Here is a 14,379-nt window from a genome sequence, read left to right on the forward strand (position 1 = left end):
ATTTAAATAAAACCATCACAAGGTCTTTATTCGTTGACCAAGTGACCTTGTTTTCGACCCCACATGACCAGTTTAGAAATCAGTTGAGGTATGATTTGGACCAATTTCCTGACAAAGTTTCATGAAGATCGGACAAGAAATGCGGTCTCTAGTGCTCACAAGGCGAAGGTTCACAACGGACACAGGTCGATCGAATATCACCATGTGTACTCAAGAGCTTATGTGAGCTAAACACTGGGCAGCAAATTTGTTGACATAGGCATTGAAAGGACCAGTATGTATGTATGTATGTATGTATGTATGTGTGTGTGTGTGTGTGTGTATGTATGTATGTATGTATGTAAGTATGTATGTATGTATGTATGTATGTATGTATGTGTGTGTGTGTGTGTGTGTGTGTGTGTGTGTGTGTTTGTGTGTGTGTGTGTGTGTGTGTGTGTGTGTGTGTGTGTGTGTGTGTGTGTGTGTGTGTGTGTGTGTGTGTTTGTATGTATGTATGTATGTATGTATGTATGTATGTATGTATGTATGTATGTATGAATGTATGTATGTATGTATGTAGGCACGCACGCACGCACGCACCTATGCATGCATGTTTGTATGTATGTATGTACATATGTGACCATATGCGCATCTTGGCACTTCTACATTTTTTAATACAAATTCAATTAGTGGCTGCTGAGTGCAGAAACCTAAAAGATTATACCTTATAGTGCCTATGGCATTAAAGGGCAATAACTCATCGAATCAGAATGATTAACATTCACATGAATAACATTGTTTTGTAGTTTTATTCAATTGTTTTCAGAATTATAGAAATGGTTGAAGCTAAAAAAACAACAACATTTGACCGTCAATCATTTGGAGAAAAATATATAATAAACATACAAATATTATTGTCAATAACACAACGAATCAGAATGATTACATTGACATGAATAACAGTGTTTTGTACTTTCCTTCAAATGGTTTGAGAATTATAGAAATGGTTAAAACTGAATAAAGAAGTGCTGTCTCCATAGGATGACATATGCCCCCGAAAATTGCTTTGACAGAAGTTATTAGATTCTTTCGAGACCTAAACGCTGATATTGAACCTTTACGCGGACCCTTAGTTCAAGGTCAAGGTCAAGTCAACGTGGTCAAAAATTGTGTGCGTATGGAAAGGCCTTGTCCATATACACATGCTTACCAAATATGAAGGTTACATCTGAAGCGACATAGAAGTTATGAGCATTTTGTTTAACCCTAACGCAGATTTTGAAACCCAAACGCGGACCCTTAGTTCAAGGTCAAGGTCAAAGGGGTCAAAGTGTGTGTGCGTATGGAAAGGCCTTGTACATATACACATGCATACCAAATATGAAGGTTACATCTGAAAGTACTGAAGTACGCTCAATAGAACATTTGCGTTAAAAACTGAACTTAAAATGAGCAAAAATAAACAAAACAATATAGCACAATAAAAACTTAACTAAAATGTTATTTCACATTAAGTCGATATAAACTAATCCGGCATGACCATATTATTTGGGTACCATATACGCTTCCATAATTTTTAAACAACGCCCTTTGTCCACATAAATAATATCGACTCCTTTAGTTATATCGCCATGTCAACATTATGTTAGTTGCAAGTCATCAAGATATATGCCGTCATACAGTAAACAACACAGAAATAGTTAAATTTACATGACGGCTAGGTTCAAATATCTTCAGAGATTTAGGCTCTGATGCCAACATGCGGGTTGTTTAAGTCTTGACAACTTATCTTATGTCGACAAATAACATAATTTTAGGCGTCATGCTTATTTGAAAATGACCTGCCATCGTAGTTTTAGTCGACACGATGAGTTATTTTTGACGACATGGCACCTTTTTTATATCATGCCGTCATAGAATATTGACATCAACACAGTATCAGGGTGTACCATATACGTTTCCATAGATATCCGATGAAAACAGTATGAAATTAAAAGTTAAATTTAAACAAGCCAGCAGTTAGACGTTTTGATCATCGTAACTCACCATTGTCACACTGATACTATGGGACGTGTAAACAGTGGTACGTTTGACATGTAAATGAAAACAAGATTACGTCCATGAACTTGAAATAGTCCTTAATCACAAACTAAACGACAACTCAACGTTTGAAATGGGGATTACAATCGTATGTAATTTACCTAATAAACAAGTACAATAAACAAGTACACTTTACCTGAATAAGAACAGTGGAAAATACGTAAGAAACGACGCAGTTGAGTAATTTATCTGGTAGATATATAATACAACGCCGTTCTTAACGTTAACCTTTTACGAAAACTACCGAAAACTACAGAAAACCCTGGTTTTCCGTCGTATATGAATTCATTATTACTGATGCATTCGTCTAAATGCATTCGGCATTCGGCTTACTCCATGTGAGCTCATGCCTTGTGCTTATTTATTTCGCTTATTAGAACTTACAATAAATATGCCGTTTCTAGCATTACTAAGTATTGAACTGATAATAGTTCAGCAACACGAAGATAGCCACATGAACGTTTTAACACAAATAATTAATTTGTCATTTACTCCCATTAATAAATGATTAACACACATCGAGTAAACATTAAAACGAAGTATGCAAGCAATGTTTCACTTACTGATAGAAACAAGCATAAATGCGCAGTTATTTTGTAATAAATACAATAAAGCAATATGTATTTGTCATTTAGCAATATGTAATTGTCATTTGGCAACATGAATGGACTGGCAGATATTCCCTTCCATAGTTTATGAGAAACTTAAGCCACTTTACGTTGCAGTTAATTATATTAATACAATGATCGATGGGTTAGTACAACTTCAAGTTCATCTATCAGCGATATGTGTTTAATATAAACAAAGCTAACGAAAAATGTTGTTATTTTCAATACGATACCGAGCTTTTCTTATTCGTGCACATGCATTTTAAATGTGATGTCAGAGTAAACTATTGAATCAATTGTTTTTTTAAGCTCGTTGATTATGAAGATTTATTGATATGGCAAATATTATACATGTGATCGTTAGTTTTACACACACTTGCACTTTATATTGCATTTTAAACCTACACGTAATAATGACATAAGGTGCAGTCCGGCAAATGTCGCACGAATTCGCTTTATTGTTTGCGTTCTTATAACACGATTTAATAAGTGTTTTCTTTTGCACACAATAATGTAAAATTCAAAACGCAACATTTCCTTTTACAACTCGCGGAGCTACTGCCCAATATATCTTATCAGAATGTTTAACAATTGATTTTAACGCAAAAATATGGTTACTACATTCCTCAAATCCATTCAATCTGGGTTAACACCAGATGAATCAACAAGATAGTAAAGAGGCAATAATATTCGCCGAAACCTTCTATGTTGAATGACACTATGGCAGAGGTCATAATCTACACATCAGTGGAAATAAGCTCACTACATTAACCTGGCAACATAACCATGCAATGGTGTTAGTCATTCAGTAGGTTGTCCTCCTCGACTGCAAAACGAACTGGCTTAATTACAACTGCTTGGTGTTTCCGAAGGGTATTCATTGGGTCACGAACGGTTCTTGACGGCATTAAAGACAACACTCCTCCTTTACACTATGCGCGTTTTGCTGATGAGATGATACTACATAGATGTTGTTGGTCGTGTTGATTCAGTTACTTAATTCAAATTCAACAAGCCATAAATCCATTGGTAACATAAACATTATCATTATCAAGTTATCACCACGATACTAATGAAGTGTAGCTTGAGTTGTACTAAGCACACATGTACAGGAAGTTCTTGATTCCCATAGGTCTAGATCTTTTCTGTCGACTGCAGTCTCCGTTCTCTGTGCCATCCTATCAGCAAGGTTCTGAAGAGCAAATCAATGTATATTTCCTTTTATTTGTTACATGATGTGCTTTTATAAATACGACTTATTTCGTATATATTATGAATACGACTTATTTCGTATGTAAATACTTGTTCAACTATGAGTTTATGAACCAAAGCAATGAACGCAGGCCTTTTCGTAATTTAGTATATTAAAGACATATTAATCAATGACTTTATGTGCAGCAACATTAATGTGTGTATTTGATTTTGTGGTAATTATAATCGAATTAAAGATTGTTTATAATGGTAAAGATAGCTGTAGGAGTTAAAGTCCCAAGAATTTGAGGAATGAATATGTTCATCTTCTCATATGTTATTATACTCGTGAATTTAATCTTGTAGCTTTGCTCATTTAAGGTACTTAACAGTTGAAAGGTATGGACATATTTCTATCTAATTTTGATTAGGAAAATATTATATATTCTATGAAACGTTCAAACAGAAAACTATATAAAATCATTTAACCAAATGGTTATATAATAGCTTAAGCAGAGGGGGTAATCACGCGACGATCAAGATGGCAACGAATTTTTTTTAGCGGGAGCTGTACTTTTTGTGATCCCACTAAGAAATTACGTATCGAGTAAATTCGAGATACAGAACGAATATTTATACAAAATAAACGTTCATCACTTTTTTGCATATATGGCTGCAATGTGAGCGGCATTAAAAAATCATAAAATTAATAAAGGGTATTGCAGCCCGAAAAATCTGTCTCGGCACGGTCGTCGCCATTTTGATCGTCACGTGATGACACCCTCTGGCTTAAGTATTAAGGAAACAATTATTACAATCAGCAGATTAAGCACGCCATTTTATTATGCGGTTCGTAAAGCTGCTTAGTACCAATGGTATTCGATCTCTTGATCGGTGATTTATATAGTTTGTAAACACTTAAGCGTATATACTTACAACAGTAATAGGAATGCTATTACTTGCACTCCACCGAGCACAATAAACACAAAGCCACGGAGAATGCCGACTGTTAACGAGTACAGCGTGCCCGTGGCGATGTCGCTAAGGAGGTTTATTGTCACGTCGACGGCAGCGAAGGCCGAAAACAGCGCCCCCTGTCGACTGGCGTCCGTCAATGTTGAGGCAATACTGCGGATCATCACCGATTCCAGACCCGTAAAACTGTTAGCTGCTAAAGCTGCAGATGTTATCAGTTTATGTAAGTCATTTTATGTACAACGCGTATTCTACGTACACATTTCTGTCTCTACGAATAACTGCAGTAAATCCACATTAAAATAATAATTATATCGAACTAATTGCATTATTTGTTTATTCGGTAACATTGACCGGACATGTAATCAAGATTTTAAGTATTTTTGTTGAGCTCATTTGCAAAGTGGTAAACACAAGTTATTGGGATTGGAATAAGCTAAAAATTGACTGTAAAATTAAACAGCAATAATTGCATGCAAGTTTTAGATACCGTTCCGTAACTTTTCTTTACATAAAACAAACCTATATACAGAAGAGAATTGTTGTTCGCCAAGGCTTCCATGAAAAAGCATGTAGCGTAAGAGGCGACCCCAAACATGGCGATGCCGACGTCTGATAACAGCATCTTGTATAGCCGTACAAGCCCCATACCAAACACCATGACGGCGAGGGTGCGTAACGCCGTGTAGTGGCCAACCTCCTGTGAGGTCCAGCAAAACGGATGTGCCATCATGTACAGTGTTTCCACGCCGAGGCGACCTATACGCAGCGATTTGCGAATGTATATGATTGATATTAACATGTAGACAACAGATAACATGACACGTTAAACAATGTATAGATAAACATTTACTGATATTGTCAACCATTCTATACGTGTATTGAATGAGTGAATGTCCGAATAACAGAGTTCAGAGAAACTATCAAAACTTTCGACTAAATTAGGCATCAAATGGTTTGGTCCGTTTCTGTATCGATAACATGACTGGATGACCTTTATGTGATACAGCTTTTACTGGCAATTTGGATCTCACGTCGCAAAATCTTTGAGTAAACAGCCGCGTCTTTATAATGGACATGCTTAGGGCCATTCTTTCAAAAGGTTGTTCTTTAGTAAGAGCATTATTATATACGTTATTTGTTAGTTATAAACTTGTATTGTCTGACAAGGATTTTGATCTTATATTCTTTTTGCCGAATTTTGAACAATGTGTGCAATCTTGTTTCATTAGAAACAAACTCACGTTTTTCTAATACTTTACCTATAAACCCAAATTCACTGAATGCGTGAGCTGCGAAGATGAGCTGATATTTCCATCTATCACGGGTCTTCGATACAACAAACGACAGGCTATTCTTAAGCATCGTCCGCAAATCACGTTCCCTGGTTCTTTTCTCGGAAGGGAATGACTCTGGTAGAAAAAGAACGACAACCATTAAGGTTATCACCAAAAGTCCGGCTGCCGTGGCTATGGGGACCAGAAACCCATAGTGTTGTATCAAAAACCCTGCTATATAGCTGGATGCGATCAGCGACAGAGCTAGGTTAATCATAATGTACGCCATTCCGTATGTACGCCCTGATGAGATAACCGTGACGTCACCAATGTAAGCAAAACACGCCTGCGTTACTGTTGTAAATTGTCCGGTGCACCCTTCAACAAGGCAAGCGCAAATGAAAAACAGCAAATTCACATTGTAGTTGATGATAAACGTGGATATAATCAATCGAAGACCAGTACCACTTACTCCCACAAACAATAGAAACTTCCTGCCCAAGGCATCCGAGTATGAACCAAGAATAATATTGGAGATTATTGCTGGTGCGCCCTGGGCAGTCGAAAAGTACACTAAATATTTTGACGCCATTGACGTCGCCTCGTCTTGAACTTTGTACGCTGGATCCGTCGCGTTTACGTCACAGAGTGAATCACTGGAGGTAGCATTAACGTTTGTCAGATTTGCCTCTCTGAATTTCTTCTCGCGCCATGTTGCGTTTGTATATTCTATTATCGTGAAATACGAAAGCATATAGCCCGTCATGTAAAGACCTACAACTGGGCCGATAAGAAACCTTCGCCATGATGTCACAGCGACCGACACTGTCTCTTTTTCTTGTATGGAGCCGGTGATGGTTCTTTTGAGGTCAGTCATGTTCATGCTTTGCAAATAATATCCAACATCAATTTAAGGTTCAAATATACCCCGTTATCATCACCGACTCTAGTTACAGCAATTGACGACATATATGCACTCAAACGTTATTAAGCATAAATCAATAATTTATATCTTAATAATGAACTATACTCAGTCCACACAAACAACCTTACTCTGTCCACTATGTTAACTGTCTCATTAAGCCTGTATATATTGTCCCATATACAAATATGAATAAAGTAGATGACATATAATTATGTACAGGTCGCGTGTATATCCTTTATATCATCTAGTTAAATGTCATGCGAATGAACAAGTACACATGTACTCGCATATCGTATCAAGTGTGGTTCAGTGAAATTGAGATTGTGCATAAGATTAGGCGATTTCAGAATGAAACGAACATTTAACGACCCCAGCGTTTAAACACTAAAATTACATGGCAATTTTGTTGTAACACCAGTGGTTTGCAGGAATATATATGGATTCAACATCATGTGCACACTCTGTTATAAGGTTAATAATAATTTAATGTTCATTTCTTTAGAAATCATAATTTCAAAATATAAAACATGTATTTAACATAACAATGTTGTTGTTTAATAAAAAAACACACAAACAAACGATTGAATAGTAGGAATAATGTGTTGATGTTGTTTTAAGATCGACGTGCTTATCAAAAACGTATACGAATGGTTCTGTGGTACGTATCAAAAATTTAGTTCAGAAATGTCCTTATTATGCTATTGTTGCTATCCAAGATGGCGATTTCAGTTGGAGCAGCGGTGACAGGAAAAGTTGCATTGGGTTTGAAAATATAATAATTATCATTAAAAACATCAGCTACACGTACAGGAGTTCACACCATTACTTACAGAAAACTTTCGTACACATGACATTATTTTTTGCATTTTTTATTTACACGTAAAACAAGTTTGTTTGAAAACATTTTTACTGGTATTGAATCCGATTACCTATACAGTAATGCTGCATCTTCGGCTTCGGTCAATATACAGTTTGAGGTTGCTTAGCCGATCACTAGTATGTCAATAGGTTCCACTTCGTTTAGTGTACCGAACAGTTTTATCCTATGCATCAGCCAGTGTAAACTCAACGATTTTAGAAGCTCTGGTACACATTTACAAAAATGTGTATTACTTTAAATGTAAGTTCCAATCCGAACATATTCATTATTCACACTTCGATATATGTTTTAAATACATGTAACATGTAACATGTTTGATAAAAAAAACGTTTTAAACAATCGCCAGTGTCAACATCGAATTATCGCACAGTGCAACTTTACTGTAAGTAACCCGGGCAGTTTCTTCATTCGTAAATATTTTGCACGCACGATACGAATACGACAATAATGACCGGTGCCTTTACTCCATGCCTCTATTGTTTTACATTGTACCTGACACCCATTTGCCCTTCTTAGTCTATATGACCGGCTTCGCGTCGATATATACTGATTGTTCAGCGCGAAGCTATTTAATATAAAAAATTAAAGACTAAACGGAAATACAGTTTTACACTCGATAATCTCAATCATTAAAGAATGTGTGTGTCCCTTTATTTATTGCGCGTTGGTCACAAGAGCGCATTTATACTTAAAAGCAAAGTTCCCATAGTAAGCATTTAGTAAGTACTAAAATTGTCTGTGCGCTTGTACCGGTATATTTAGTTTATTTAATTATTAAGTATATTTTTAATGCGACCATTAAACAACCTCACAGTCCTTCGCAGAGCTTAACTGGTTGACGTATTTTCTTCAATGCACGTTTACGCGATTTTGCGAGCTTATAAACAACGTCATTCTAGGACGGTGTTCCTGTGGGCAGCTGATGCTCAGAAAGTATTTCACGTGAAGTATCGCTGGCTCTGGTCTTTGGCTATCCTTTTCAACGTAAAAACTCACCTCACTGTGTGATTTTTGTGAAGTTGCAGATTGTAAGTCAAGCTTTTTAAACAAACATTCAGGTCAGAGTTTATTATAGAAGTTTTGTTGAACAATATCGCATTGCCGAAATATGCCGCAAAAACGAGGTCGGTTAGTCGAGTAGCCATCCAGAACTTACCGTTGTTCGCTGGGTGATGACACGGCAACGTTGTTATATCTTCTCGGCAACACCTGTGTCGTATATTTAATGAATTATTGTATCCATCCATAGTTACTTGGCGCATGAATTTGATTCTCACGTTTATGTCACTATCTTGTAGTTAGTTTAGAATACGAGTATTTCACTGATATGCTTTTATAAATTGATATTTTATGCGAAAAGCTTTGATAGGTTTTATCGATTCCATTATATGTTTTCATACATTGTCAAAACTTTGAACACGTTTTTTATGGAGTTCGTACCTGTAATCCATGTCAGGTTTCCTTGAATGCACCACCGTTAGCGTCCTGTAATTTCACAAAACTTTCTACACTCGTTCTCTTTTTCGGGCAGTGTGTCACAAGTAAGACTCTGGTCTCTAGGGTTGAGGTAAAAGTCACACACTTTTGATTAAGTATGTATTATTTTGTTAGGATTCAACCATGAGTTAATGGATGTTCAAATGTCCTTATGTAATTGTTCATCAGGCGATGAGGCACATGCAAGACCCATGTCCTATAGCCAAGCTCAAGGTCATAACGCATGTTAATAATAATAATAATAATAATAATAATAATAATAATAATAATGGTTGCATACGATAGTTTGGTAGATTAATTAAGGTCTTGGTGGCGAGTAAACACACGGATAGCGGAATGAGGCAAAGCACCTGTTCTTGCACACCATCTTTAAATAACACGCCGTTTAATAACATATTTTGACATAACAATTATACTTCATTTTTGAATTTTTAAAATGCGGAGCTTTATTTTAATACTTTTTTTTATAGGTTTCAGTAGAGCATTATTAACGTGTATCGTTAAATGAATCTTTTAATAGTTGTGTTGGTTTTCGTTGCAAGCATTTTTGCAGGAGATATAAATCCAACGAATTTGATTGTTGCACTTATTTTCGAAAAGTGAATAAACGAAACTATGTAAAGTTGCTGTTGAATGTAAGTAAACATTTCCAAGAGACACTGAAGGGAGTTCCTCAGGGTTCTTTTCTAGGTCCTGTACTTTTTAATATTTTTATGAATGATATATTTGAATTTGTAACAGAATCAAACCTTTATAACTATGCAGATGATAATACACTCTCTTTTAGTAGTACATCACATGAAAATCTGGTCAATGTTCTTGAAAATGATAGCTTAAGTCTCATTAAAACGTTCTATGAAAATAAAATGCAAGCAAACCCTGAGAAATTTCAGGCAATGTCCCTTGCGAAGAAAACTCATAACTTAGATCTTATTTTCCAATTTAATGATGTGAACATAAAATGTGAAGATGAAGTTGTTCTTCTTGGTGTTACATTAGATTTTAATCTTAGTTTTAACTCTCACATAAGTAACATCTGTAGAAAGGCTTCAAGGCAACTAAATGTAATGAAGCGAATTGGTTATAATTTAAATAAGCTCTGTAAAATCACAATGTATCAATCTTTTATTTCATCAAACTTTAATTATTGCCCACTTACCTGGCACTTTACAAATGAAACAAATACAAAGAAAATGGAAAAAAAAATCAAGAAAGAGCACTAAGATTCATTTACAATGATTTTACTTCAGGTTATGATGTTTTTCTCACAAGGTCTGGTCTTCCATCCCTTAAAATAAGACGCTTAAGAATAATTGTCAGAGAATTTTTTTAAATTTATAATAAGGATGGTCCCTCTTACTTACATGATTTTGTTGAAATTAAAGAACATTCTTATATTTTTTTTAGGATTCAAAAACAGTTAGGCTACCTAAGCCAAGAACAACCAGGTATGGTATACACAGATCAGATACACAGCTGCAAAACTCTGGAATAATTTACCAAATCATTTAAGACGAATTTCATCCTTCAACTCCTTTAAATCCATGCTTGGCTACTGGAATGGATCAGTTTGCTCTTGTCCATCTTGCGTAAATAACTAAACATATTTTAAATTTTACATTTTGTAGCCTGTGACACTGAAAGGGTTTAAATCGAATCCCACGTCCTTGTGTCTGCTATTATCTCCCCTTAGATATGTTTCCCTGCATGATCTCCACTCTTTGCCTTAGTTTTTTAAACTTTAGATCTTATGCTCCCTGTTTTGCTACCTTATGTTTACACTTATGCTTTGCTTCTCATGTGTTTAACATATTTGTGTATGTGTATGCAAGCAAATGAAGCAATGTAAATTAATCAGGTTCCATATCTTATAAAGACTATATAATGTTAATTTGAGCCGTATATTGTTAAAAAAATAGAGTCCTTAGATTTAATGTTTTATTTGTACACTTAAAATTCTACAACATCGTTTAAGCTTTGATTTTTCTTAATGTTATTATATAGCTTTTGAATTTTATGTTCTATGTTTATTGTTTTTAGCTGCTATCTTATGTTTTAGCTTGCTAAATATATGTTCCTTTATGTATTGTGGTGTCTTGTTATGTTAAATGTGCTTTAGGTTCCTTTGTTTTCCTTTTTGTACTGCTTTTCATGTTAATGTTTAACCTTTCATGTTTGTATGCTTTGTACAATATTTATTTATTCATAATTAAGCTCTGTAGTATTAAATGTGTCTAATATTTTAAGTGCATGTAAACACTAATCTTTTATAGTAATTTTAAGTTACCTCTAGTCTTTTAAAGCAATATTTAATTCATACTCATAATCTCTGTTGTCCTAAACTACAGGGTTGTTATAACTATGTTTTGATTATATGTGTTATATATCATGCTTGTTACCATGCCATGTAATGTGTAAGTCGGCTTTAAAAGCTCTTCAGAGCTTGTGTTATCATGTTTGAAATACCCGACTTTATAAATAAATATTACTTGACTTGACTTGACTTGAAACATATATTCGATATGCAACACATATGCAATAAACTTATTTTTATACAGTAACATAAACAGTAGTGTTTTTTTCTACAAGATTAAAGGGCATGATAGAAGAAGACAAAAACTTTCCAACATTACCTGTCATTACCAACATGGATAATATTGACCGGGCGAGAAAAACTGGTAAACCCACCGGGGTAAACTACCTAGGATGATTTGTACCCAATTTAAATCCTATGATAACATAAATATTTGCATGGTCTTATCGTAAATTAAGCACTGTTGTTTAGCTATGGTTAAAATCTAGCTTCCATTTGTATTATGTATACATAACCAAGTTATGGTTATTATTAAAGGTATATATTATTCATACCGTTGATCCCAAAAATCGTGGGAGTTTACATAATTCATAAACATGTTTATATGATAAGGCGAACATTCTTTCGACATTGTGAGTGCACACTTTCCTTGTTGACTCGTGACTACAAGCAACCTATAGACTAATCATAAAACTACGCCACAATGGTGTGTTAATGGATATTTTTCGTGTACATATGCCCTGTCGAATAAAGTTTTATTTCGTTCAACAATGAAGTGACTTATAACTAAGCCATATATTCACCGATTCAACTCAGTTTTCCCTTCGAATGATTCTGTGAAAATGTATACATTCACTTTTCAAATTATTGTTGACATATCATAATTATTATTTGAAAATTAAAATTAAAAAACCTTTTCATTCTTAAAAAATCAGTAAGGAATGGTAAAATTTCAACAGATAAAACTATAAAATATCATTATCATAATAATGACGTGTGTAATTGCCAATACATAATTTTTAATATTTCTTTCAAAATATTTGTTCTGTTTTGCTTTATTGCACAATGTCTCGTCGATTTTGAGTCATTTATGCCTCGTTTCATGCATCTACACGGCCGTTAATCACGGACGCCATCTATTTTTTTGCGATGCATTTATAAATGAGCCAATGCTACTTCCGAGGTGGCGCTGAGAATGGTTCATCCTCTGTACTTCAATATGCATTTGTTTTGTATATATTCATGTTTTGTGACACTTGTTTTTCTGCAAATATACATTTTGACATTAATCATTACCAACCACATGTGATGTTGACGATGTACATTGTGCAAGTCAAATAAAATGTCTGTCTATCTGTTTGTCTGTCTGCTGTTTCGCATTACACTCGATTCTCCGTATAAATATATTTTTAGACGTGCTATACACATAATAAAAAAAGTTTATGCAGTGTGAATGCTTGTTCAACCTGTGACTATAGTGGTTGTGATAGGACATTTGTCTCTGTGCGAGTTATCGCTGAGTGAAAATTCACAAAAATTTATGCCAGTGTATTTTAAAGCGGATATATACGATTTTTATATGTGCTGAATTGTAAAATATTGATACAAATATGTTATAATAACACACAATATGCAAGAAAAATGATACATTTAAGACGAATTTCATAAAATACAGCAAATACAAATTAGCGCCCCGAGCCGATTGTGACGAAGATAATTCGTAATTATTTTCCTACAACAACCGATGCATTCGTCTTTTTAGTAAGTGTTCATGTGTCGTATGAATCGATATCGCTGCAGGAATTTCAAATGAACCGTTAAACTAAATTTAGATTCACATCGTACATGCATGATATACATGCTGGCGAATTCGGCTGTACAGCCTTTTTTGATTTCAGAATTAAATATCTGGCTTATTTAGCATTTTTCGACACATGTTCTTCTTAACTCTTATTTTAGTTTATATTGAAATATATATATAATGAGTTTTTTACACATTTTTTATAAATTCATAAATATTTGACAAAATCGTATATACCCGCTTTAAATATAAAATCGCGTGTACTGCGAAAGATTTTATAGTTCATTTTATGTGATTTTTAGTACAAAGAATGCATAAAACTTCCATTCTTGGCGACATAACAATCATGATTGTGACCCAAATGTCTATGTATTTAATCTACGCCTTAATGATATTGCAAGTAATTAATGTTCGTGTAACTGACTTGTCCTGTGTGATCGTTAAAGAAACAGTTACTCGACATATGATGCAATCGCCTCTCATCACCTGCTACGTCAGTCAGTCAGTCAGTCAGTCAGTCAGTCAGTCAGTCAGTCAGTCAGTCAGTCAGTCAGTCAGTCAGTCAGTCAGTCAGTCAGTCAGTCAGTCAGTCAGTCAGTCAGTCAGTCAGTCAGTCAGTCAGTCAGTCAGTCAGTCAGTCAGTCAGTCAGTCAGTCAGTCAGTCAGTCAGTCAGTCAGTCAGTCAGTCAGTCAGTCAGTCAGTCAGTCAGTCAGTCAGTCAGTCAGTCAGTCAGTCAGTCAGTCTGTCTGTCTGTCTGTCTGTCTGTCTGTCTGTCTGTCTGTCTGTCTGTCTGTCTGTCTGTCTGTCTGTCTGTCTGTCTGTCTGTCT

The 14,379-nt window shown here is 35.0% G+C and overlaps 2 protein-coding genes across 3 annotated transcripts in view; both read right to left on the minus strand.

Annotated features, from left to right (window-relative positions):
* LOC127872916 (uncharacterized) overlaps nucleotides 1-14,379 on the minus strand; it is a 320,943-nt gene that overhangs the window by 211,767 nt on the left and 94,797 nt on the right. The window lies entirely within an intron of this gene.
* On the minus strand, nucleotides 2,859-7,341 carry LOC127872904 (proton-coupled folate transporter-like). 2 transcript variants are annotated; one of them, XM_052416417.1, is made up of 4 exons: nucleotides 6,101-7,341; nucleotides 5,379-5,615; nucleotides 4,818-5,058; nucleotides 2,859-3,882 (listed from the first exon to the last, which is right to left on the minus strand). In XM_052416417.1, the coding sequence occupies exons 1-4, from the start codon at nucleotides 7,014-7,016 to the stop codon at nucleotides 3,825-3,827; spliced, it is 1,452 nt and encodes a 483-aa protein (XP_052272377.1). In that variant the 5' UTR covers nucleotides 7,017-7,341; the 3' UTR covers nucleotides 2,859-3,824. The 2 variants fall into 2 exon arrangements, with proteins under 2 accessions (XP_052272377.1, XP_052272378.1); XM_052416418.1 differs by having other exon boundaries at nucleotides 6,119-7,339.

The sequence above is a fragment of the Dreissena polymorpha genome, chromosome 3, assembly GCF_020536995.1.
Source record: "Dreissena polymorpha isolate Duluth1 chromosome 3, UMN_Dpol_1.0, whole genome shotgun sequence".
NCBI lineage: Eukaryota > Metazoa > Mollusca > Bivalvia > Myida > Dreissenidae > Dreissena > Dreissena polymorpha.